The sequence below is a fragment of the Ceratotherium simum genome, chromosome 19, assembly GCF_057802395.1.
Source record: "Ceratotherium simum simum isolate JZ-2026a chromosome 19, ASM5780239v1, whole genome shotgun sequence".
NCBI lineage: Eukaryota > Metazoa > Chordata > Mammalia > Perissodactyla > Rhinocerotidae > Ceratotherium > Ceratotherium simum.
The window spans coordinates 39,641,165-39,663,664 of NC_141918.1; the positions used below are offsets into that span (position 1 = coordinate 39,641,165).

The 22,500-nt window shown below is 36.3% G+C and overlaps 1 protein-coding gene across 4 annotated transcripts in view; it reads right to left on the reverse strand.

Moving 5' to 3' along the window:
• Positions 1-24: 24 nt before the first annotated feature.
• Positions 25-22,500, reverse strand: part of CEP85L (centrosomal protein 85L) — a 159,452-nt gene continuing 136,976 nt past the window's right edge. For all 4 annotated transcript variants that reach the window (XM_014781191.2, XM_004422262.3, XM_087444036.1 and 1 more), the window contains exons 11-13: positions 9,201-9,308; positions 6,695-6,926; positions 25-4,657 (exon numbers count right to left, since the gene is read on the reverse strand). In XM_014781191.2, the coding sequence (XP_014636677.1) occupies positions 4,494-4,657; positions 6,695-6,926; positions 9,201-9,308 (504 nt within the window). In that variant the 3' untranslated portion in view covers positions 25-4,493. The remainder of the gene's footprint in view (positions 4,658-6,694; positions 6,927-9,200; positions 9,309-22,500) is intronic.

Sequence of the window (22,500 nt, forward strand, 5' to 3'; positions counted from 1 at the left end):
CATTAGGCACTTGGAAGACATAAATCTTTTTATAAAAAATTTATTTCTCTGTAAATACAAATTCCAACATCAACAAACAATAGTCCAGTGGAAAAATACTTAGACATTAACATTGAAAACTCTTTTTTTTATTTAATAAATAGAACTTTGGCATTCAAAATTCTAGCTGTAAACCCTATTAAAAAACAAAACAAAAAACCAACCCCTTTACAAAAAAAGAGGTAAGAATGATAGATAGATTAGAAGGCATAAGCCAACCAGTGGCTTCACATTCTTTTTACAATAACTGTATTTCAATTAAGTCATGACCGTTGTATTTACACATGAGGTATTCTGGGTGGTTCAAAAACTGAACCTAGTTTACAAAATTCACCAGTCATGGTGACTGATTGTACACGCTGCTGTGCTTTTAATGTGACCACCTAGCACCTTACTACTTCTTGTCATCACACCAATGTGATGCTGAATTTTATATTTATGTATTTAAATAACTGTTTATACATATATGTACACACATATACACAAAAATGACGACATTCCAAAGGAGTTTCCTGCTCACTCTACATATGGGGAAGAGGCTGGGCTCCAAAGACATATGATACCTCCCCTCATCTTTACTAGGGTATCTATCTACCTAGTAATGAATAACTGCTCCTTGCTTAAAAAAAAAAATTCTTAATCAAGTCTATATACAGAAGAACAAGGTGCAATAATCATCGACAATCTTATAGCTCAGGTAAAATAGAAATGAATGCTTACTGCAGGCAAAAAGGCACAAAAGGTTCTCTGTGTGCAGCTGCAATGGTGTTGTTAATGACTTACTGATTTGAAATTACATTCTTAATATACTCAATACTTCTTTTAAATAAGAAAAAATCCAAAAATCCAAAATCTTTCCCCCTTCATGATTAAACGTATAATATTATCATACAGCAATATACCACCATGGCATTTTGGGGTGAAGTTGGAAATTATACTGTTTATACCAAATAGGAAATAGTTTTTCTTGCTTTGTGAACAGTGAAAAGAATTGTCAAAAATGGAAACAAAATGAATTAACTTTGGCTCTAAAGGCTATAGCTACTGGCAGTTTCAAATGATATAGTCTGGGTGAGCATGGTTATGAGAATTGCTTATTACCATAATTACATATCTACAATAATAAAAATCTACATAAGAGAATGCCAATAATCCAAACTAAAGATGTGCCTGAGCTGAACTATGCTACATAAAAACACAGTCCAAGTTCTCAGCTGCTATGTTATTCAATGAACTCTTACTGACATTGAAAGAACATTTTCCCAATAAAGTAGTTCCTTTAAAAATATCCTCTAAGAGATTCCTAATAATGTCTTAAACTATGACAAAATTTATAAGCTCATTAGTAAGTCAGAAATGTAGAATATCCATTTTAGCAACATTTTCCAGCCCTTGAGATTGTCTCTAACAAGCTACTGAAAGAAGTCTAATTCAGTTTAATCAACTGTCATGACCAAAATAAATTTCACTCAAATGTAACAGAGTTAACATTAAATACTGAATTGTATTTCAAATATGAAAAGGGGCCACACTTATTTTTTAAAAATTCAGGCATGACTTACCTAGTCAATACTTAAGCTTTTAAAAGTAGAGGCCACTGAAAATTTACTAAGAGTTTAACAAAAGTCATCCTTTTCTTCTGACATCACATGAAAAGACCACTACTGTGCCTTTGATGCAGTTATTTTTTTCTGCACAGGTCATTTGGGTCTTTCATTGAGATAACTGTCACTTTATCCCTGCGTGAATGTGACTGAGGCCAAATCACTTCAAAACCCAGAAGACAAATGATCAACGTTAATGCTGCATGAGACATTTCCATAGAAGACAAGCATTTAATTCACCAAAGCATAATTAGAATTTTCATCTCTAAGGAAATTTTCAAATAGAAAATAAAATAAAAATTCAATATTGACAAATTAGAATACTAATAGTTTCTTTTCCCCCAGAAATCCCTCCAAGGCTGTCTACTTATTATCTAAGTCCTTTTACCAACTCCAGACTTTAAGAGATTACATTTTGTAATTCCAGGTTATACTTAAACTATCACATCTTAATTCTCTCTTTTATGAGGAGTATACATTTTGGAAAATGAAATACGTCAGCAGTAGTTTGTTAATTTCCTCCTAAGTTTAAAAATTTTTACCTCAAAATATGTGAATTAAGTCAAATTCTCTAAGTTTTAGAAAACTAACTTATTTAAAAAAACCAAATATTATTTTATCCCAACTAAGCCAGAAAACAAAACTGTATCTACAGTAGATTAAAACAAATGACCAAAAGTTTGTTTAAAACAACTATAGCCATAAAACCCCAAAACATATACTAAAAACCTAGGAGTCATTTAAGTAAGAACCTAGTGATCCAAATCAGTGATTATTTGCCCATTAGTACTATCACTTTGGGGTTCCTTTACTTCCAAAATTGCGGAGGTTGGCCTTGGGGGAGGGGATTCTATTCAAAGAGAATGTAAAAATGTGTGCTGCCCTCGTGGCTTATCTCATTTAGATGCTATTATCACTTTACTGGAAAGGGTCGTTTTTACAGATATTAATTTTTACAAGGCAGAAGTCTTTGCGTCAGATTTTTGGTACAAATTTACTGCTCCCTGTCTTCAAACCACTAACTAAAAAACAAATGAACATAACAGAAAGCCAAATTCTTACCAGTGACTAAGTCCCTCCTTATGAGGTGAGGGGCCTTGGGCTACAGAATCACTAAAATGCCCTGATTTCTTAGTGCCCAGATCCTCAGCAGTAAGAAGAGCAGGGAGGACGCAGGTACCGAGCAGAAGGAAAGTCTGATATCCTTACAATGCATTATAACTGACTGCTGACATATATCTATAAAATAACTTATTGAGTGCTGTCTATAAGCCAAATTCTGAACTGAATGTCTTCCTGGGTAGTTTCCTTGAAGGCTTTTCCCAAATATGTTTTCACTGCTGAAAATATTTAAGAAAAGTCTTTTCTAAGAGCAGCCTTTGCACCAGTATATAAGCCTAGCAAGAAAACAGACATGGGATCTTCTCTTGCAGAAAACAATATTATCCTGCTTGATTCACACCCCTTATTCCTTCTGCCTCTTATTTCGTCTTGACCTAAATGAAAATGAGACTTGGTTGCATCAAGAAAACAAACCAATCTGTAAAGGACAATGATTGCCAAAACTAAGTATATTCAAAAGAATGTAATAACTGCTCCTAAGGCAATATAATATAAAGTCCTCCAAAACACCAACTGAAACAAGGAAATACTCATTTGGAAGTTTAAATGATTGCATGTCTACTTAAAAATCAGCTGTATTTCATAGTGATATCCTGTACTCCAGGAGAACTATCCTGGCCAAGTTTATATTCTATGAAAAACCCTGTTTTTAGTGTATTTTACCTAATAAAAGGAATTGAAATATCACTTGGCCTAGACTTTGTTTTATGCTAGTGATAATTTAGATATAAACAAAACAGGCTGGCTTTTTCTTAAAGTAGTTTCAACTTTAAAACAGACACAAAACTGGTAGAATGTAAATATTTGAGATCTGGATAAATAAACTATTGTTCCAGAGTCACTTTGTTAATCTTTCTTTTACAATAATGATTGGCGGCCTTAGCAGGTTTGCATTAATTACATATGGCTTTGTTTACATTGATATATATAACATAAGTAAAAAGTTGTAAATAGTAAGAGACATGTTAAAATTAGTTCAAATTACGTTAACCAGCCTTATGATATATAAATTACAATGCTAATGAAAGAGATCATTACATCAGAATTTCACACCTCTAAAGTAATCCACAATCACTCTGGAAAAACAGCTGACCTATCTACAGTACTAAAATCAACCCAACCCCACAACCTCACCATCTCAGCACAGTGGCTGTTCAAAACACAAATGGTTTTGCCTGCTGCATTTTTATTACAACACTTGCCTGCTGTTGGAACTCTTCTTCAGCCAGCACTTGAAAACCCCAAGTACAACACAAGCTTCTACACGAAAGAAAAGAAATACAAAAATAAACAGTGTGTGCCTTTCTCAGAAGCTGTGCTTTGACTCCAGAAATCCTTATAATTTTGTGAATAAACACACATGCACACACACACACACACGCACAAAACTACAGGATAAAAAGAAATCCTATCCCTTTATCTGAAAGGCATTCTTCACAGCTTGGTCCTACAATCAGTAGTTTGAGAATACAGATTTTTTTTTTCTTATACACTCTATCACATTTTTCAAATGGTAATTCAATTTTCTGGCCTAATTAGACAAGCCCCTTTGAAATCTCCTCATATCCCTTTTCCCCCCTAACAAAACAAACCCACAGGAAAAAAAATCCTATGTGCAAGTCATATGCCACTGACAACTCGACATTATGGCTCCTAAAAAGAAATATGAAGAACCGTTACACAGTAGCATTAGCAAGGGGTCATTATTGCTGTGGGATCAACACTCGATCATTGGGTAACGCAGCTGTCTCCCATGTCCTGAGCATAGCGGTCGGATATGGTAGTCCTTAATTCATCAATGTCCCTCCGTAACTGGCATACATCCGATAGTTTTTTAGTGAGTGTTTCTGGGCTGTGGTCATTCTCAGTCTCTTCAGCTGAACAGTTCATTGCTGGGGAAATAAAATATGGAGAGAATATCTCACATTTTTTTGAACAAGGTATTTTATGATTTTCAACTTGATTAGCACTGGAAATACAATGCTGTACACTGAATACCAGTCAGGTTCAGCTTTAAATCATGCATCACTCAATATTAAAAAGATCTTATCTACTTAGTCCTTGTAAAATTTTGCTAAGGCTTCTGAGGGACACCAGTATTTAAGTGGCAGAGAATTCCACAGAAGATTGAGACTGAGCAGTCATAAAGGTAGAAGCAGAACCTAGAGAATGTCATCATGGAAAACATGGTAGCAGAGAGTTTAAAGAAGGGTAGGGTGAACCGTGTCAACGGATAATTGATGGAGTGATGAGATAAGGATTCAGAAGAATCCATTGGTTTTTGACAAATTAGCTGGCTGGTCAAATTTTCACAATGCCAAATTATGAAGTAAGGATTCTGAGGTTAAACTTTAAAGACTGGAAGGAGCATGCATTGGGAGGTGAATGCGGCAAGGTTCTTGAATCTCCCTTTTATTTGTATTAGGATAGCTCTCTTATCCTAATACTGAAAAAGTTAACAAATACTAGATAGGACAGCGCAAACAGAGAAGGTTACAAGATAACTGAAGGGGTGACCAGCTCTAAAATGGTGGTGAAAATGAGTCTTTTGTGCGTGAGCTTTTGCTTCTTCCTCCAAGAGATCACTGCTAACTAAACCACCCCCTGCTCACCTGGCAAAATTCTCCTCCTCTAGGATTCAAGCCCAACACCAGCTCCTTCATGGAGCCTTCACAGCCCTTCCCAGGCAGATTTAGTGGGTTTTTCCCTTGTGTCCCTGCCATCCTCTGTCCACATCTCCATTATAGTACTTATGGCAATGCTTGAATAATTTGGTTAATGTGCAGGCAAGGCTGTGTTCAATTTATCTGAATTATCAGCACCTCAGTGCCTGGACTGTCAAAGGCATTTAATAAATATTTCCTGAGTGAGTAAATAAACTTTAAAATGTTTCTTACATATCCACACGCATATGTGTGTGCACACATCTATGAAGTGGAGGGGAAATCCTGCTGACATCTCTGAGCACAGTTACATGTTTCACTTAACAACTGATCTACTTTGATCAAGAGTATCATTTGGTTTGCTAAAATAACTATTATGACACAAGATGGTGGAATCTTTTTGATGAAACTGGAAACAAAACTAGTTCCCACTCTAGTCACATATTAACCAGATTCCTAGGCAATTACTCAATACAACATGTTGATGCATAAACCTTATGGTCTTATTCCACTCATATGTCCTTACTAAAGTCTATTTCTTCTGTATTAAAAAGAGACCAACGTGTCAATATTATAACAATTTAGAACCACATGAAGAGATGAGTATTCCCACAAAAGTAGCTCAGAAGGGAAGGGACACTAGGATATTCCTGTGGCAGCTCTCACCACTATGTGTGGAGGAAGGCAGAACTGAGGCAGAATGGGTGGATGTCACTCTGAGAGGGACAAAGCCAGCAGACACGCATGACAAAGGCAACAGATCTGTGGGCTACGAAGACTGGCTCATGTGACAGCATTGGCACGTACATTAAGCAATTGCCACAGAACATACACTGCACAGGAAAGCAAGTGAGTATTTCCTCTCAAATAGTTTACAGTGGACAGGTGGCTGGGTCATTAATTTATACAATTACCACAAGAAAGCAAATAGAATCATTACTTCTAGAAGAGTAATCAGGAAATCACACCTAACTACACTCCAGTCGCATAATTCACAGATTCAGTGCAGCTCATCCACACAGGCAGAGTTGGAGGTGTTCTATCAACCAATACCCAGTTCACTTCTATAAGTATAATGAGGTAAGGTCTAGCAATGAAGTAATAACAGGTATTCACAGACCCGCAGAATGAATCAGAGATTTATAAATCTAAGTATGAGAGGAGACTAAAAACAAATGGAGAAAAGGCAATCAGAAGTTCCTGATTCATGAAGACAGGTTCTTAATTGTTAAGCAACACAATAAGGACAAGTCATCAGCCACTTACATCTGATTCCCAGTAATAATGACAGATTAGGCTCCTTGCCCTGAGCACGCTGATTAAGAATACTGCACAACGCCTTCAAGTCAAACAAACAATAGGACATCTCCTTGAACAGCTTATCAATCACACTCAAATCAAACAGTGGCCGTTTGGAAAGAACTGTCTGTTGCCTGGATTGGTCAGCTTCCTGGCCCTGATCCAATAAAGAGCATGTCTCTTCTGCTTGTCTTTGGTTCTGCAGTGGATAAAGAAAACAAAAATCAGGCAGTCAGAACAGAGGAAAGGTACTCTAAAACATACAGGTTAACATTTTGCTCAAAGTCTATACATGAAACAGGGGAGCCAAATTTAACTGCATACACACAGTAGGAAAAAAAAGATAGAAATAATTTAAGTAATGGAAATTGTTCCTCTGTGCCCTGTGAAGCTCTCCGGTAAACCTGAGAGAAAACATAAATCCAAATAGTCTCAGTTTCTAGGAGTCTCTCAAGCTCTCACATCATGAGCATCTTTGTTGTGTACGTATTTTTCAATAATGAAATTTATTCCCAAAACAAAAAGAACTAAGAAGAAACTTTAAACCTCATCCTGTAGTTTTATTGTTAGTAGCAATAGTGATTGTTACTTTGAAAGTATTTTTTGTATATTGAGAAAAAAGAATATAAGTTATTATGTTAATGTTAGAACCAATATTTTCAGTGTTAAGAGAAAAAGAAATACAAGTATAAAAATCAAAGAAGAAAAAAAAACCGAAACAACTCTGAATTGTTAAATTTGAGTTGGAAGTATCAATGTGAACTCGTTATTTATTACTCTCAGAAAAAGTTACCCTCACCTCATCGCCAAAACTGTCATCATCTACTCTTCATCCTGAAATTGCTAATTAAAGGTAAATTTAATTAGCTTTCCAGTTGGTACTGTATTTAAGAATAACCAAATAGACTGCACGTTGCTGAAGAAAAGATTTTTTTAACAGAGGGATACCAGCTAATAAATGTAAGTGAAATGATGTGATTAGAAAAAAAATATATCATTCTTTTAATCATCTAATGATTCAGACAATGATCATCAGTAAATACTAAAATCATCACAGGAGAGGGTGCTGGCAAACTGCATATTCACACAGCTGCCTATATATCACCCCACAGATGACTTGCTGTTTGCAGAGGCTATAACGTTACAATGAAAGAATCAGTCTGTCAAAATCTTAAACCCAGTGAGATCAGTATTTGTCTCACTTACAGTGGGATAACCAGACACAGATAATTTGATGATGTGAACAACACCTACAAAGTATTCATGCCAAAAAATGTTTGACTTGAACCTAATGATATCTTTAGCTCTAACTTCTAGCTTACAAGAAATAGAGGTGGGGCGGGGGGCGATGGCCCCGTGGCTTAGTGGTTAAGTGCACGCGCTCTGTTACTGGCGGCCCGGGGTTCAGATCCCGGGCGTGCACTGACGCACCGCTTCTCCAGCCATGCTGAGGCGGCGGCCCACATACAGCAACTAGAAGGATGTGCAACTATGACATGCAACTATCCACTGGGGCTTTGAGGAAAAAAAGGAGGAGGATTGGCAATAGATGTTAGCTCAGAGCTGGTCTTCCTCAGCAAAAAGAGGAGGATTAGCACGGATGTTAGCTCAGGGCTGATCTTCCTCACGAAAAAAAAAAAAAAGAAATAGAGGGGGTAGAGAACAAGATAAATGACACCATGAGGAAGCAATCAGACAAATCCAGAAGGTCTGACAATCTACAAGTCTGTAAGACAACAGGCCCAGTTTCGTCAACAAGTCACTAACATGGGAGAAGAAAGTGACCTTAGATTTATAAGACAAAATGAAATGCAACTTATGGTCCTTGACTGAATGCTGGTTTCAACAAACACTATAAAAAACATTTGGGGAAGAAGTGGGGAAATTTTACTGCAGACTTGGTATTATCAAGTATCAAGGAATATTATTTTTATTGGCTGTGACAATGGTGGTATGGTTATACAGGAAAATCTCCCTAACTTTTGGGGATGCATTCTTAAGTATTTAGAGGAAAAATGTCACGATGATGGTTAAAAAACTAAAATAAGTATTTTTTGAATAACATGTCCTTAAATGCAAGCCAAGTATTTCATCTTGTAATTAACTGAAGAAAGTGTGGTCTGTTCCAATGATGAAGAGTCAACAATGTACCTTCCTTAAGGATTTTCAAGGATAATTTTGTTTATATTCAATTTATGCCTTATTCGAAGACTTTGGGACCTAATCTCCATATAACATTTCTTTTGTTGTAGTTAAGTCTGTAAAATTGTATTCTAAGATATAAGAAAAATAAAAGTTTGTATTTTTGATTATAATTTTAGTAAGAAACCAAATGGATTTATAATTAATTGGCACATCAAAATTAAGTCTTCAATTAAAAAGTGTTCTATGAATATGCACAAAATAAGATTTGCTTTAATTTAAATAGGTACTGAATCATCCTTTGAAAGCAATTTGAATTTCTTCTACTCACTTCAAGCAATGTTTTTGTTAATCTCTGTAGGTTTCTTTCTTTCTTTTCCAGTTCTTCCATCATCTTTTGAGAGGTCAATTTTTCTTTAGAAAGTTTCCCTTGCATAGACTAGAATAAAGAAAATTGTAAAGCAAAGCATGTTAATGGTTAAAGCAAAATGCAATCAGGTAGGTAACCGGGAACACTGGCTCTGAAGACTTTAGATCTTCTGTCCTCCCCAGTCCCTTGCAAGAGGAAGCCTTTACTTTTAAATAACCCACATTACTTGTAGAGTGGATGACGGTAAAGGAAAAAATAATAATACTAATACCATCTTTACCAATAAAGTTTTTAATTTGGGTAAAACATGTTAAATCTAAAGTTGCTGTTTAATGCTGTATTACAAACAGTTATTTTATCAATTGATCCTTGTCTATAAATTGGGAGCATATCAGCAAACCTATGCCTTTTTTTTTTACATTTTTCTTATGATTAACAAGATAAAAGATCCTAAGACTATCCCTATTTTCTATAATTTGAAACACAGCTAAACACCCTTCTCTCAGTGTTTAGTATTCCTAGCAGTGAATATGACGTTGAGTTCAGGCCAACGGTCTACTATGGGACTTGGATAAGCTAATCTCTTTCCTAACTCCATTACAAAAGCACAAACTATCCAGACATGATAGTATCATAAGAAAATCTTGAGTACACCAACACAGCACATAGGATATTTTCAGAGGACTTGGGTCATTTCAGCCTTTAAGTCTAATTTTCAGCTACGCACCAAATAAAAACTTGCCATAAACCCTGTGGTTATCAGTGATTTCCAGGTGTTTCTATCAACATTTTTCCTTTTGTTAAACTATAAGATCAATAAACATATGACCAGAGAAGAGAGTTCATTTTTTTCCTCAGGACTGTATTTAGTGTCAACTCTTTATACTTCAGAATGCTGACCACCTAACCAGCACCAATCCCACTATGAAGGTTTTTTTCCTCACATTGTCTCTGGATGGAATAAGAACGGGTAGCTCTCACCATGGGTTGAGATAAGACTCTGTAAATATAAAGCAGTTTTCTCAGTAACAGATACTCAACGTTGGTGCTTTTTACTTTCATTTGTCTGCTAAACTCTGAAAAAATATTACATTTAATAACTCAAAAGCTGGATACAAATGAATTATGCTCTGTAACAAGCACATTTCCTTCCAGGGAAAACTTGTTTTATATTACACAAAAATGAATCTCACAACACAAAGTCACATGAGATCTCTGAGTATGTATATTTTTGGATACTGCAATTCCTCTGTAACTGCATTTAACTAAATCAAAACCTATTTGATTGAATGATATATGGGGATTTATTTACCTAGCTGAAGATCGATGCTTACTGGCATGACAAGATTATTTAGCTGGAATCCAGAATTCAGTCTAAATTTTCTTTTTTTTTTTTTTTTAAAGATTTTATTTTATTTATTTTTCCCCCCAAAGCCCTAGTAGATTGTTGTATGTCATAGCTGCACCTCATTCTAGTTGCTGTATGTGGGACGCGGCCTCAGCATGGCCGGAGAAGCGGTGCGTCGGTGCGCGCCCGGGATCTGAACCCGGGCCGCCAGCAGCGGAGCGCGCGCACTTAACCGCTAAGCCACCGGGCCGGCCCTAAATTTTCTTAAGATTTGTGACTATTCATTTTATTAGAATTGTAGAAGAAAGCCACCATAGATAAACTACTCTAAATGTCACATTTTAACAGTGAAAACTGAACTCCAGAGAGGTATTTTCATAATGCTGTCATATAATTCTTTAGCAGATTATAGTGTTTTATATTTTTACCAATTCAGAGTCACGTTGAATGCAACTAATAATCAGCTAGCAAATCTGACTAATATGTTCCTATGTAAGAGTACATTTAAATCAGTGAAGAAACAGGCAATCTTCTCCATCAGAATAAACTGGAAATGTTTGGCAGTAGTGCTGTTTGTCATAAGAAGGAAAATTGGATTTGGGAAATATATCAAGCTTAATGTATTATGTTGGTCGGATTCAAGGGTACTTATCAAGCAGCCTTTTAATAAGGGAAAGAGTTCACAGATATGCTTATCCTAAAAGGACCAAATGCTGTACAATTTCTAGGCTAATAGTAGGTATAAGTGCTACAGCTGTCTGACAATAACATTTCACTTAAAAGATTAACTATTTCTCTATCTTAAATTACATTAAAAAAGCATGTGTTTAAAGTTTAAGAAAAAAGGGGAGAAAGAAAAATTCCTACTAAGCTTAGAATGGGATTACTAAAATTAAAAACCTGAATTTTCCAATGTCTACAATTTCTCTTTAAATTTCCAGTTTAATAATAATGTTTAAAAAAATTCTATGTTAGTAACGTACAGGTATTTACAACAATCATTGCTGAAGCTGAAAATGGTTTTAAACACAGGTTGTTTTGATATTTCACATGTTAACCCCCTTTTGCCACATATACAAAAAGCTCAAATGAAGGAAAGTCAGATGTGCCTTAGCCAACAGATTCTATATACCCCACAAACCCAATTTAAGAGGAAATACTTTGAAATAAAACTTATGTTAGCAGTTTTACTATATAAACATACATATGTGTGTGCACATAACATGCCATGTAAGAGTTTCACAAATACATTCCTTCATGCAATCATTCATCAAAAATTATAGCCAAGCACTGTCGGTGCACTGGATGATACATCAGTGAACAAAACAGTCAAAACTCTTAGCCCTTGTAGGACTTTTACTAGAAGAAAAAAGACCACAGAAAATAAACATAACAAATACGTAAGTTACATAGTGCTGTATATTAGAATTTGACTAGTGCTTTCGAGAGCAAATAGAGCATGGTAAGTGAGAGGGGTTGAACTCTCAAATGGGGTAGAGGAGGGGCTCGTGGAAAAGGTGACATTTGAGCAAAGGCTTGAGAGAGGTGAAAGACTGTAGCCCGTAGGCATCCACAGAGTGTGTTTCAGTCAGTGCAAAGGTTCTGAGGCAGATGGTGCCTTCTGTTTGAGAAAAAGCAAGAGAGCCAGGGTGACAGAAAATAGTATAAGATGAAGTCAGAGAAGGAAGGTGGAGTGGGGAAAAGACTGTGTAAGGCCTTGTAAGCCAGTGTAAGAACTTTGATGTTTACTCTGGAAAACATGAGGAACCACTGACGGGTTCAGAGAAGAGACATGACATATGATCTGATTTTTGTTTAATAGGTCACTCAGGCTAAGGAAAATAGACTGTAGGCAAACAAGGGTGGAAGCTGGAAGGAATAATCCAGATAAAAAATAAAGATGGCTTGGACCATGATGGCAACAGAAGAGGTCAGAAGAAGGGGCCAGATGCTAGATATATTTTGAAGGTAATAGGATTTGCCCACAAATGTGAGGTAGGAGAGAAGTCAAGGATAAGTCTAAGGTGTCTGGACTGAGCAAATGGAAGGGCAGATTTGCCATTAATAGAGATGGGAAATATGGAAGGTATAGGTGGGTTATAATTTTTTGGTTGGGGGGGATAAGAAATTCAGTTTTGGACATGTTATGTCTGATACGTCAAGTACCAGATGATACTTGATGATATTGAGTAGGCAACTGGGTAAACAAGTTGTAAGGCCAGACGATAATTTTGAGCTGGAGATAAAAATTAGGGAGTCATGAGCACACACATTATATTTAAAGCCATGAGACTGGGTAAGATCACAAATAAGTATAGATAGAGAATTCTAGGAAAGAAACAAACCCTTTTTTGAAATGAGACAATATTTGTGAAAATAATTTACATCTTCAAAATAAACCTTAACATAAATATCACAAAAGAAACTAAACTTATCCCTAGATAATAAAATGGAAAAATTTCTATCTAATAAGGTATTTTGCCCAATTTTTATATACTAGTCTACTAACATGCTTATATCTTTATTACAACAGGATTTATGCTACAGGTCTTAAACTTATTGCATCTAGTTAAATAAATCAAACAACAAAAACAATAACAACAAAACCTTTAAAAGCAATTTCCTCTGAGATTTTTTTGGTTGAAATTTTACTGTACATACTTCAATCATCTAGAAATAAGGCATAAGTCAATCACTTTAAATTTATTACTGAGAATAGCTGAAAGGTTTCATACTAACTGTTATGATTCTATTAATACAAGCACACTACTTTTGCAATAGCATGTATAACTATACATAAAAGGTAAGATAATAGTGCTACTATAATAAGAAATAGCAATTAATAAGGAGCATGCATACTTAACAAGGTAAGATAATAATGGCATCTAGAAAGCATTAATAAGGGGAATGCATTCTTTGAATAAAATTTTATATTTTCTCTCAATATCTTTTTAAAAACTAGTTAAGAGAAAGTTTACCTCCAACATAAGCCCACTCCTTTAAGACTTGGAGAGGTGGCTGTTTTATCTAATGCATAGAAACTAACACAGAGAGTCATGGAAAATGAAAAAATAAAGTAATATATTCCAAATGAAAGAACAGGACAAAACCTCAGAAAAAGAACTTAATGAAACACAGATAAGTGATTTACGTAATAAAGAGTTCAAAATAATGCTCATAAAGATGCTCACCCAGGTCAGGAGAACAATGCATGAACAAAGTGAGAATTTCAACGAAGAGATAAAATAGAGGAAAGTACCAAATAGAAGTCACAGAGCTGAAGAATACAATAACTGAACTGAAAAATACACTTGAGGGGTTCAGTATCAGACTAGATGAAGTAGAAGAAAGGATCAGTGAACTTGAAGACAGGGCAGTGGAATTCATCCAATCAGAGCAGCAAAATGAAAACAGAATGAAAAAGAGTGAAGATAGCTTAAGGGGCTTAAGGGACAACATCAAGTGGAAGGAGAAGAGAGAGAAAAGGACAGAGAACCTTCTTGAAGAAATAATGGCTGAAAAATTCCCTAACTTGGGGAAGGAAACAGACATCCAGATCCAGGAAACCAAGAGAGTTCCAAATAAGATGAACCCAAAGAGACCCATATCAAGGCACATTATAATTAAACTGTCAAAAGCTAAAGACAAGGAGAATCTTAAAAGCATCAAGAGAAAAACAACTTATTACATACAAGGGAACTTCTATGAGACTATCAGCAGATTTTGGAGCAGAGACTTTGCAGACCAGAAGGGTGTAGCATGATATATTCAAAGTGATGAAAGAAAAGAACTGCCAAGCAAGGTTGCTCTACCTGGCAAAGTTATCCTTCAGAACTGAAGGAGAAATAAAGAGTTTTCCAAACAAGCAAAAGCTGAAGGAGTTCATCACCACTAGATTGGCCTTACAAGAAATGTTAAAGGCACTTGTTTAAATTGAAAAGAAAGGGCACTAATTAGTAACAAGAAAACATATGACACTATAAATCTCACCGGTATAGGTAAATATATAGTAAAATTCAGAATAATCTAATGTTGTAAAGGTGGTGGGTTAATCACTTATAAAGCTAGTATGAAGGTTAAAAGACAAAAGTAGTAGAAATAACTATAACTACAATAATTTGTTAGTGGAGACCCAAGATCAAAAAAAAAAATAGATTACAGCATTAAAAATACCAAAAGTTGGGCAACTACATCAAACTAAAAAGCTTCTGCACAGCAAAGAAAACCATCAAAAAGATGAAAAGGTGACCTACCAAATGGGAGAAAATATTTGCAAATCACTGATAAAGGGTTAATATCCAAAATAATAAACAATAATAAAGAATATACCTCTTAGCAAAAACAAACAAACAAACAATCCATCCCATTAAAAAATGGGCAGAGGAAGTGTGTGCGCTCGGCTGCGGCGGCCCGGGGTTCGCTGGTTCGGATCCCGGGCGCGCACCGACGCACCACTTGTCAAGCCATGCTTTGGCGGCATCCCATATAAAGTAGAGAAAGATGGGCATGGATGTTAGCCCAGGGTCAGTCTTCCTCAGCAAAAAAAGAGGAGGATTGGCAGATGTTAGCAAAGGGCTGATCCTCCTCACCAAAAAAAAAAAAGGCAGAGGTTCTGAACACATGTTTTTCAAAGAAAACATACAGATGGCCAACAGGTACATGAAAAGGCACTCAACATCACTAATAATCATGGAAATGCAAATCAAAACCACAATGAGATATCACCTCACACCCATTAGGATGGCTATTATCAAAAAGACAAGAGATAGTAAGCGTTAGCAAAGATGTGGAGAAAAGGTAACCCTTGTGCACTGTTGGTGGGATTGTAAATTGGTGCAGCCACTATGGAAAACAGTATGGCAGTTCCTCAAAAAATTAAAAATAGAACTACCCATATGATCCAGCAACTCCACTTCCAGGTATTTATCTGAAGAAGACAAAAACACTAACTCAAAAAGATATCTCTGCCCCCATGTTCATTGTAGCATTATCCACAATAGCCAAGACATAGAAACAACCTATGTATCCACTGATGGGTGAATGGATAAAGAAAATGTGATATACACAATGTGATTTAGACAACAGAGTATTAGCCATAAAAAAAGGAGATCTTGCCATTTGTGACAACATGGATGGACCTTGACGGTATTATGCTAAGTGAGATAAGTCAGACAGAGAAAAGATAATACCGTATGATCTCACTTATATGTGAAATCTAAACAAACAAAAAACAGAACTCATACATAACAAAGAACAGGCTGTTGGTTGCCAGAGGGAGGGGCTGGGAGTGGGGGGGCAAAATGGGTGAAGAAGGTCAAGGGGTATAAATTTCCAGTTATAAAATTGAGTTCTGGGGATATAATGTACAGCATGGTGAATACAGTTAATAATACCATTTTGTATATTTGAAAGTTACTAAGAGAGTAGATCTTAAAAGTTTTCATCACAAGAAAAAAAATTTATAGCTACGTGGTGTTGGACGTAAACTAGACTTATTTTGGTGATCATTTTGCAATATACAAAAATATCAAATCGTCATATTGTACACCTGAAACTAATGTTATATGTCAATTATATCTAAATAAAAATAAATAAGTTAAAAAAAGAGAGCGAATGCACAGAGTTAGTGGTGACAGCACAAGATTCTAGAGTCAGACAAAATTAGGTTCTGGGTCCACAGCTTATGTGCTGTGCAACCATGGGTAAGTTATTCAATCTTTCTAGCTCCAAATTCATTAGCAAGAATTTCCAACCTTGTTAAGGTATTGTGAAAATTATGCATGTATGTAGTGTGTATGTAGACCATATCTTTGGGTGTCTGCCTATTCACAAATCCCCTGAGTCATAAGTAGTCATACTCATACTGGGCATCTATACTCTTGTGTCATAGCTCACGGGTAAAGGTTGAGTGAAGACTTGACCAAACCTGAGGAAATGAGACCCAGAGTCTATGAGTTATTCTCTGTAGGTGGCTGGAAATGAACTATAGAACTTAGTGGCTGTGGGGCAGCCATATTCTGCCATGTGAACCAAAGAAGAAAAGGAAGTCAGTCTGCAGAGAGAGAAAAGAATGAAACACACTGCAATGAGAGAAGTAACAACGCCTCTTTCCTCCTGAAGCCTGGCTTCACTCCCACCTATGGGTTCCACAGATACCTCTGCATTCTTATAATACAGTATATGCTACTACTTTTGTGCTTAGGCTAAATTAACTTGCATTGGTGCTGTTGCTTACAAACCAAAAGCCTAAATGACCTTTACCTGGTACAAAATATTTATGCAACAAACACTAATTCCTTTCTTCTTATACTAAATATTAAAAAGAGCCCATTTCTTTTATCAAATCACCGTGACACAGACTTTAAATATCTTACAATTTTGTCAATTATACCTCAATAAAGCTGAAAAAAACCCAAAAAGAGCCCATTCTAAATTCAGCATTGTGGATGAATTTTCTTGCGGGCAAAGGTTTTTTGTCTGTTTTGTTCACTAGCTATCCCCTAGAAGAGTGCCTGGCCCTTGGTGGAAACTCAGTTAGCAGTTATTGAAAGAGCTGAATTAACGAATAAAGGAAAAACTAACTACTAAATACCTAATTCAGTTTTTGTTTAAGTAAAAGGCTATGTTCACTCCTTTAAAAATAGTTACTGAGCATCTTTTATGCACAGGGCACTATGCTAAGTGTTGAATCAGATAAGGATTGTTCAAACACCCTAGAGCACCCATTATGAAGCTCTTGAAATAAATGTAGTGGAAAACAAAATCAGGCATTTTCTTTGATCTTAGGGAACTAATAATACCACCATGTTGTAGAGTGTAATATACTAAAAATTTCACCTCAAAGGTGAAATTTCCAAATTCTATTTCTAGGCAACTGAACATAAGGTGCTTTCCACAGAAGACTAGTGCTCCAGTTTAAGTATCTTTCATTCCAGGAAAAGACTCTTAAAACAAATCCTTCTCCTAGGGCTTACACGAGAAAGAAATCAGACTAACACTTTTCTTGTGCATTTTGGTCTGTCTTTTGGGATTTTTCACTTTGGGGCAGCTAGGAGCAATGGCAAAGTACAAACTCTGAGGTCAGATAGACGTGAACTGGAATCTCAGCTGAGACCTTGGGCACACCTTTTTAAATCTCAGCAACTTCTTGTACAAAAGGAAGACACTTTTTCTTACCTTGTAAGATTACTATTGAGGTTTAGAGATAATAAATATAAACCAGACAGTACACTTCCTGTAACATGTAATATCATCAGCAGCATCATCACATCACCAACACCTCTGCGTTTGGCAACAGAGGCCCCTTTTCTCACTTTGGCCTAAGTGTGGACAAATATTAAATCCCTTTTCCTCATTCTTCCCCCCACTGATAAAAGGGAGAATTTTCAAAATATTTATAAAAAAAGAAATAAATAAGGAATATGCAAACACCATAAAAAACTGCTAATTTTTAGGTTTCTGTTTATAAGAATCGAAGTCAATGTACAGCTCAAATTCCTTTCTTAAGTTAACTACCATCTTGCTACCTGATACAACTTTAAAAACAATCTGCCCGAGACTTCTGCTTCCAGCATGATGTCGTGAGGAGCTCCTCAGAGCCGCTCCCCCGTGAAAATTATAAAAGAACACATTTACAGTTTCTGGAAATGGTCCTGAGGGCATACAGCAAATGAAGAAAGATATATTCAAGAAAATCTACTAAAACTTAGAGCAGCAAAAGCCAGTGGTATTTGAAACAAAATCCACTCCATCCCTACACAGTCAGAGCTCAGTGAGATGGAAATTCCACTCCAGACTGGGACAGCCAGTAACACAGGGCTCCCTCTCCCCTCAGTTCCCACTTGAAGAGCTATCTTCAGAGGAAGGGCAGGACACCGGCATTTCTCATCCTGCCCTCAGCTACCTGTAGCTGAGGCGAAGTTCCAGGCAAATATAGCCACAAGGTGGGAGCTCCTTTCTTCTGCCCAGGCCCCCTCATGAGACGGAGGCTTTACCTTGCGTGCAGCACCACTGAGAATACTGAGGCCCTGATTGCTTTGGTTTCTGGGGCAGGAGTTCTGCACTAGGAGAGGCAAGCAGAGATCTAGAGCTTCCGCTCACCCTCTCTCCACTGAGCACTCACCTCCTAGAGAGCACTCAGAGAGAAGCCTGACATTGTTCCCACAGGCACTGACCTGGCTCAGAGATTCTGCCTGGGGAGAAGCAGGCCACAGCACATAGAGCTCTGACTGTCTCCCTAAAGGAACTGAATTCATTTGCAACAGAGTGTGAAGTTCAAGCCTAAGGACACTCTCTGCAACAGTGGAGGTTGTGGTGAAAAACAGTGGAGGTTGTGGTGAAAGGCAGTTGGGAGGATACATTTCCATTCATTGGAGGTACAGGCTAAACTGCAGGCTAGCTACATTCCCACAGACAAAGAGAGAAAAAGACAACTGGGAAGAGCACTCCTGGGAACAGAACAAATCTCAAACACTAACCTAAGGAACTATTCCTTCAAAGGAGCCAGAATGGGTCAGTCTGTGAACAATTTATGCCACAGAACATTGCTGAAAATAACAGAGTGATCAGCTGGCAAACAATGGAGCTTAACAACTGGTGTGGGCAGGGAAAGAGAAACAAAAGACCACGTTACGTTTATATGAAATGTCTAGAATAGGCAAATCTATAAAGACAGGAAGTAGATTAGTGATTGCTTATGGCTGGGGAGGGGAAGGGGTTTAAGGGAGTGATAGCTAAAGGGTAAGGGGTTTCTTTTTGAGGTAATAAAAATGTTCTACAATTGACTACCTTGGTTCCATATACCTGTGCGCATACTAAAAATTACTGAATTGTACACTTTAAACAGGTGAATTGTAGGGTATGTGAATTATATCTCAATAAAGCTGTTATTAAAAAATCAGCACAATAGAAAGAAAGAACAACCTGCTTGGGTTCCTTTTCTTTCAGTTCCTGATCCGCTCTCAGGCTTATAAGTAAGAGCTACCAAAACAGTTTACACGTGTCAAGAAAACACCCAGGTGTCTCAGAACTAAATCTTTTCTTTTTTTTGACTTACATCTCAGTATTCCCAGTCAATTCTCACCTTTGGTCCAATGAGTATGCTGAGGATTGTTACATTTCCTAAAGGCTCTAGGATTAGGACTATTGCTAGGCTATAAGTAAGAACTGCCTGGGGAACTTGTTAATAACACATATTTCAAGCTTCACCCCAGAGATACTGATTCATTAGGTTCACAATGGGGCCCAGAAATCTGTATTTTAAAAAGCATCCCAAATAATTTGAATAGTCATATAGGTTTGGTGACCACTTATAGCACATATAGGCTCAAGAACATTCTTTCATGATTCAAGTGAGCTGACTCCCTTTCTGCAACCCCCCACCTCAAATCTCAAAGAACTGATTTTTCAAAAGTTAAATCCACCTTTTACATATTTTTTCCCACATTTTAATTAAGCAATAACTATAATGTGCATACAACAGGCCTACATGTACCTTAAAGACTGTTCTCAGTATAAGTACAAACACTGGAGAGAAAGCTTATTTTTTAAAAAGTGACTTTTCCTTTGATAGGAAACATTTTTTTTGGCTGCTAGGTTTTGCAAAAATTAGTATTAATTCCTGATAACAATATTTTTAGTGTTTCATGCATTATAAACCAGTTTCACACAGGTAAATCTTTTTAAAAATTATAAATCTTCATGTTAGGACACACCACAAAACTAAGATAACATAAAAATAGGAGATAAACATCACAATAATAACGAGAAACATTAAATCACTATTTATTTAGGTTAAAGAAAAGTTATATTCTACCTATAAAACATTCTATTGGCTATGATCCATTTTCCCACAATTTCCACTGAAAAAACCTGCTAGATAAAGGCTTTAAGACAGATTTGCTAAAATTGGAATAAAATCTTCTGAAGCTGTGGATATACATGTCTTCTCTTGAAATGTTATAAATAGGACTGACTGTCAGTTTTGAGATTGGTGGTTCCAACCATGCCTTTAAGAGTGAACAGGCTTAATGACCTTTAAAGCATCATTCTGTCTTTTGTGATACTATGATCATTCACTGATAGCTGTCAATTCAGAAAGGCCATTTAAATGCATAAGTTCTTTCCATGAGGAAACATTTTAATATGTTAGAGAAAACAAATAAACATAACAAATTTTTTTACTCTGTATCTCCTCTGCCAAAATATTACAATGATCACAGCTCACTGGAAACAGGCTTATGTAGGTGAAATGTGCTTTTGAGGAATAAGTAGGAAGGAAAGTAATGTCCAATGAAGAACTCATTTGCGTTCTGACTGTAGCCATGTTTATGGAAATGATGGGGAACATTCTACCGCAAAATGTCTTTCTACACTGTATACTGACAGAAGAAAAAACTGCAGAAGAAGCCAATTTAGCTATACCGGTCTCATGGTTGTAAAGAAAGGCAATATTTCTAAATTATCAATGAGTAAACAAGGTATTTACGCCAGTTAACAATATCATCTTGACAGATGAATAAAATAGTAGATAAATCTGTATTTCTACAGCACTGAACTCAATACGAAAATCAGCATATACTTTTACATGAAGTACTACTTTTCCTATTTTCAACAACAAATGCAATACAACTAGTAGAAGACTGATTTCTCCTCAACTTCCCAAGTTGTGAATCAATACACTTGCCACTGACCTAAACCAGATAAGTATTTGACTTCCAGTACAAGATGCTAAACTACAGCTGTATTTTAAATATAGTATTTTCACTCTGTAACACTGCTTTATTTTTATCTCCTATAAATTGGACACAAAATGAACATGGCAAGGGGTTTTATTTTTCTCGTTTGTCTTAAAATTTAAACTGTAAGAATAACCTGCTTGTACTCAAGGCAATGCAGTATTTCAAATCAGCCAAACGAACTTTTAACAAATTTAGTCTTCTCAACAGTTTGCAGGGACATAAAAGAAGCAGTGAAACATGACATTCTTTTTTTATTGTTGTTGTTGCTGAGGAAGATTAGCTCTGAGCTAACATCTGTGCCAGTCTTACTCTATTTTGTATGTGGGTCACCACCACAGCACGGCGTGGGTGTAGGTCCATGTCTGGGATCCGAACCCGTGAACCCGGGCCCCTGAAGAACAGTGCGTGGAACTTTAACCAGTAGGCTATGGGGCTGGCCCCTGAAATTCTAATAATTAAGTTTGCTTTGTCTAGTAAACATTCTAAAATGGAACAACTTCTCAGCACTATGGAGGAACAAAACACGCAAACTATAATGGCAGTGAAATTTTACAATAAGTACTATACTATACTGATAACTTAAATGCATAATTCATGTTAAAAAATGGTTGGGAAGCTCTCTGCCATCTTAATTACATTTTGTGTTATTTTGGCTATGTAAAGGAACTCGAAGAAGTTAAAAAACAGGCTATAGCACATGGGGAGGACATCATACTCTACACAGGAGTAAGGCTGGCCATTCTTTACGTAAGCAATTGGGAGAAACTAGGCAGCTTTAAGGAATTAGTGACTGAAGGGAAGTGAACTGTTCTATTATGTGTACCAACTTGATAATATGCCCATTAACTGTAGTACAAAGTAACAAGAACACTTTTTCAATCCAAAGTGTTCTCTTTAGGATTCTCTCTGTGGTTTCCAATGCTAGGGAAATAATTAGTATTCATTTTTTCAGAATAGGCAATATTTTCAGGTTTTTACAAAGTATACATCTTTTATATTCATGACAAACCACCAAATAACAAACAAACAAAACACCTAGCTTTTTCAAAGCGAGGGGCAAAAAAGTAACAAGTTTAAACAAGTAATGTTAAGCAAAAAATTTTCTCATTATCTGAGGCATATTTGTCTCCATCTATAATTTTCTATTCAAATAATATCTTGATAAATATAGCTA